Source organism: Melitaea cinxia, chromosome 12 (assembly GCF_905220565.1).
Source record: "Melitaea cinxia chromosome 12, ilMelCinx1.1, whole genome shotgun sequence".
NCBI lineage: Eukaryota > Metazoa > Arthropoda > Insecta > Lepidoptera > Nymphalidae > Melitaea > Melitaea cinxia.
Window position 1 is genome coordinate 9,213,226 of NC_059405.1, and position 5,040 is coordinate 9,218,265.

The 5,040-nt window shown below is 31.5% G+C and overlaps 1 protein-coding gene across 1 annotated transcript; it reads left to right on the plus strand.

Annotated features, from left to right (window-relative positions):
• The first annotated feature begins 2,264 nt into the window (after positions 1-2,264).
• LOC123658217 (uncharacterized oxidoreductase YtbE-like) lies at positions 2,265-3,874 on the plus strand. Its single transcript, XM_045593659.1, has 5 exons — positions 2,265-2,276; positions 2,725-2,773; positions 2,843-2,950; positions 3,037-3,317; positions 3,397-3,874. Exons 1-5 carry the CDS (start codon positions 2,265-2,267, stop codon positions 3,748-3,750), a joined length of 804 nt encoding a protein of 267 aa, XP_045449615.1. The 3' UTR covers positions 3,751-3,874.
• Positions 3,875-5,040: the final 1,166 nt, after the last annotated feature.

Genomic DNA, 5,040 nt, shown 5'->3' on the forward strand with positions numbered 1-5,040 from the left:
AAAAAATATAGCTATCTACATATGTTTCGAAGTCTGGGCGTTTGAGTTAGTGACTATGATTAAGTGGGTAGGTAGTGTGTATTTTACTATTTTCGTATGCCCGATACAAGCGATATTTATTTCAGAAAAATAGTGTTATTGTAGTAAAGTAAAAAATCAATTTATTAACCTGTACGTAATTGATTCTTATCGCTATTTTTGTTAATATAACATTATTAATGAAAATAATATACTACATACATAAAATCAAACCAAATATTCGATCATCTTTCGAACATTTTTTATTTACAAATTCGAAAAAAGAAAACCATAAAATAATTTGTAATATAACTTAATCAATTTTTGCTAAAAATTTCTCAACATTCGTATCTAAAAACAATCACAAAAATATTTTTTAACCTTCATTCACCTTCGAACGTCCGCTCGAATCAAATCGATATGTTGACTGTTACATTCACTCGTCAGTTAACCGCTCAATTGATCTGACGTCAATTTATTATAATAATACCTTTATAAAACTGATATATTATGGTGTAAAAACAAACATATTACATATTAATTATATTATTGGTATCTTGTATCGAAGGTTAGTTGTACCCGTCCACCAAATGGACTATTTGATGTAATCTTTAGAAGTCAAGATCTTACTTTACCAATACTGTTCAGTACATCAAATGGTAACCTAAATAAATATATGAGGACAATATATTACGAAAACAATTTACTTTATGATAAATTATTGTCCTTGTTTTATGTTTTAAATACAATATAAATTTTTTCCTTTCAGATTTATACTCGTTTTAACTAAAAAAATGCCTGGTGAAGGAAATCTCGGCGATGCAAAATTTATCTTAAAAAATGGAATCAAGATGCCCGCGGTTGGATGTGAGTCTAAACATTTTTATTGGATGTTATTTAATCTATATTTTATCAAATTGCTTAAATTTGCTTTTCTTTCGTGTTTACTAAGTCGTCGACTTAATAGTACGTAAAAGCGAAAACGTAAAAATCAAAACATTGGCGATAAATATTTTTATAAGCCCCTAATACTAAACTGTATTTATACTTTTACACACATATCTATTAAAACAGAAAACAGGAAATTGGTAGAAAAGATTATTATTTAGAATCCAAATATGTATTATAAGTTTACTGGACCAAAATATAATTTACATTATTCAAATTGATAGATGGCACTGTGGTATTGTTAACATTATTAATTTATAATTTGCCTCCTTGATTTAAATTCCTTTTACTGCCATGTTTTGAAAAGTCTAATTTTATACCTTATTTTTAAGACGACGACTGTAATTTTGATGCTAGCTTATTAACCTACCTGTATGCTGCTTTAAAATGATTGAAGCTTTTTCTTTCGTTGCTTCTGTAATATGATGGTGAATTGGTGAATTTAAATTGTAATGGAATATTTTTATATATATAGATGGATGGTTTGGTAAAATAAAATCGTTATCTACTTATTAGTATTTAATGCATACAGTCATGAAATGATAAGATCTATTTTTGTGTATCCTGTAAAACCAACATTGTGATTTTTTTGCAATTGGTGTATTAAAATATGGACCAGTTAAAATGTAACGAGGGTTAACATCAACGACAAATTTAAACGCTCATTATTGAATTAGGACACAGCAGGAAATATTCTGCTTATAATCTGGGGCAGCGTCTGGTGAAGTACGTTACTCAACCTTACAGAAAATCACAGCTAAGCAATTCCGCTCTCGGGTAGTAGTACTATGTTTCTGTGGTGAGTAAAGTAGCCAGAGCTGCTGGGGACGGTCTGGGGTAAGGCAACGCGCTTATGAAACTTCTAATGTTGCAGGTATGTAAAGGCTACGGTAACCACTTACAATCAGGTGGCCGTGGTCAGGTGGGCCTTACGTTTGTTTGCCATCCTGGTCTTAAAAACTCAGATAAACATACACTGTACGCTATAAAAATGTTTTTTTTTTTTTAATATATATTTTTTAATATATATATGTGTGTGTTAGTGATTGGGAGAAGTCTGTATAATATACACCAGATTTATTTATGTATTCTTCTGAAATATTTGGTACCAGTGTTTTAAACATTGTCTGGCAATTCTCTATTTGAAATAACTATTAAAACTATCTAAATGCATTTAATGCATAAATCGTTATAACATAATAATTTAAATATAAAATAGGTAATGTTTCAAAATTAAACAATCTCATATATATTTATTTTTTATATTTTAGTAGGAACATTCCGTATACGTAACAGCGATGTTCTATTCAGCAGGGCTATTCTGTAAATAACAATTTCGATATCGAGCTTCACCTGAGTGACAGCGCTCACTTCGAAAGCGAACCCACTTCACCTTGGTTTGGAATTCTGTAAACATTCCGTACGCGCAAGCGATGTGAAGTGAGTGTCGAATCGAAGAGCGACAATTTAGAGCTGTGTTTATTTTATCGATATTCTTTTCTTATGACTTTATTTTAGAATATGTGCATGAAGTCAAGTGTCGAATCAAGTCTCGAATTGTGATGTGTGAAGCGGTAAATCCCCTTACAGAATACCGAATTCATACTATTAAATGTCAACGTTCTCACGCAACAGGGTTCGACTCGTCGCCGCACTCACAAGTGTGGCGCTACGGGACTGTCGAGTTTTAATGAATACGAATTTGATATCTCACCGCGGATTCCGCTGTCGAGACACGAAAATGTTCTTACAGAATAGCACTACAGAACAGTTGACTGTGCTCTAGCGGCCGGGTATCGGTTGTTCGGTAAGTTTTCGTTGGACCATTATTTTTACATATCTTTTAAGTATACATCTAACACAGTTTATGTTGTAGACACAGCGGCTGTTTATCAAAATGAACTGTTCCTAGGATACGCTTTGCGAAAACTTTTGCCTAAACACGGGCTAACCCGAGAAGATGTATTTGTCACCACTAAATTATGCAAGTATTTCAAATACTTTAAAATAGATTTAAGTAATAAAATTATCGGAAAAAAGTTTTCATAATATACTGATTGATTCTTTCAGCGCCCGCTGCTCTCAGCGGTGACCTTGTTGCAGACGCATTTAGAAAGTCCTTTGACAATATAGGCTTGGACTACATAGACTTATATCTAATTCACTTTCCCGGTGCAGCAAAAGTAAATGCACAAAGTCCACAAAATAAGGAGTTACGTATTGAAGCTTGGAAAGAATTTATCAAACTTTATGATCAGGGTAAAGTCAAAGCTATTGGGGTGTCAAATTTCACCATAACCCATTTAACTGAATTGATTGAAGCTACTGGAATAGAACCCATGGTGAACCAGGTTGGTAATTTTACCAGTGTAACTGTTTAGTGTTTCTTTTAAATATATCTTTTAATTTGTCCATCCTACTCTTGTCTAGGTCGAATGGCATCCGCATTATTTCCAACCTGACTTACTACAATACTGTGACAGTCATAATATTCGTCTTCAAGCGTACTGTTCTTTCGGTGGTTTAGCAGTCAGCAATAATACCTTAATGGAGGAAACTATTGTTAGACAAACTTACGCTAAATACAAGGCAACCCCAGCGCAAGTACTATTAGCGTGGTCTTTGCAGAGAGGAGTAGCTGTAATCCCCAAATCACTGACACCTCATCGAATCAAATCGAATATACAAATAAATTTTCGACTAACTCAAGAAGATCTTGCTCAACTCGACACTCTTGGTGCTGCGAACATTAAGTATTCATGGGATCCTAAATTAGTCGCATGATAATAGGTTTCTGTTACAGAAATGTAACAGGAGTACTTAACCATTACAACTATAGGCATTCCTAAAGATAGATGACGTTTAATTTATGTAAAAATATTAAATCAAATTAAGCTAATGTTTTCAATTGTAGTCTTCTTATTTCCTACCACCTAATAATGTTAAATGTTAAATTATGAAAAATAGTGGGTATGGTTCTGATAAAAGTATCTTAAGTGTATGCCTATTTTATAGCATGTAAGTGCTCAAGTATATCTTTGCCAAAAAAAGCGTCTATTATGCGAGTGTAATATAGTAATTAATATACGACACGAATGTTAGCTTCTATTACAAATAAAATATCGTCCTTTATAATAAAAACACCCAATATTGGCTTGTCATTGGCGTTACACGTGTAACAGTTCTTTAAAAAATTACACATCAAGCATCGATTCTTACATACACTGATACACACCCACACACATTTGACTTTATACAGCTGTTGTTTTCTTACAAGTTAATAATATACAATTTAACAATATTAATTATCAAACTCACACACGCTGATTTTTAAATTCACAAAGGGCGTATTTGTAACAAATCGTTATCGTTTAAATAGTTTGTTGTTTTATTGATAGCTCCGTTAAATCATTATAAGGGCTTATTCGACAGAAGCTTTGTCTTCACACAAAAAAGAATTGCTTACCTACCGCACAAAAAAGCAAAAAAAAAAAATAGTACAAAGGTTTTATAATTTCTTTTAAATATGTGGGCTTTATGCAATGTGGTTATATTGCGGTTAAATACATGTATATTTATTGATATCGCTGTTGCTATGTAACCCCTATGAAATAATAATAGCGTTATATAAAAATTTACCACAAAGTTGTTTTATGATTCAGTAGATACGAGCTAAATTCTCGAAGTAGCTTAAGTTAGTCGTTAATTCGTGTAGATAACGTATGATATTTTCCTATATATTTATATCGGAAAATATCTATATATGACAACTAATAGTGATAATTTTGTTTTATGTTCTATACACAAACTAGCCTTTGTACATCTTCTATTGTATCTTTCTTTATATGTGTCTGTATTTCGGTGTACATTAAGAATAAATAAACTTATAAATAATGCTATTTAGGCTCGCATATATGAGCTTAAATTGTATTAGTTATAATTAAAAACTATGTTATTAATATGTAAGCTAATGTATCAAAGGTAAGCTTAATCTGTAAGTAGGACGTAACATCTTGTCAAAAATTACTCAATGATTTAGACTGTTTATAAACATTAAATTTAAAAATTATAATA

Coding starts and splice junctions, on each gene's coding strand:
- LOC123658217 (XM_045593659.1), top strand. Junction 2,774..2,842: donor GGCCGGGTATCGGTTGTTCG/GTAAGTTTTCGT, acceptor TTTATGTTGTAG/ACACAGCGGCTGTTTATCAA. Junction 3,318..3,396: donor TAGAACCCATGGTGAACCAG/GTTGGTAATTTT, acceptor ACTCTTGTCTAG/GTCGAATGGCATCCGCATTA.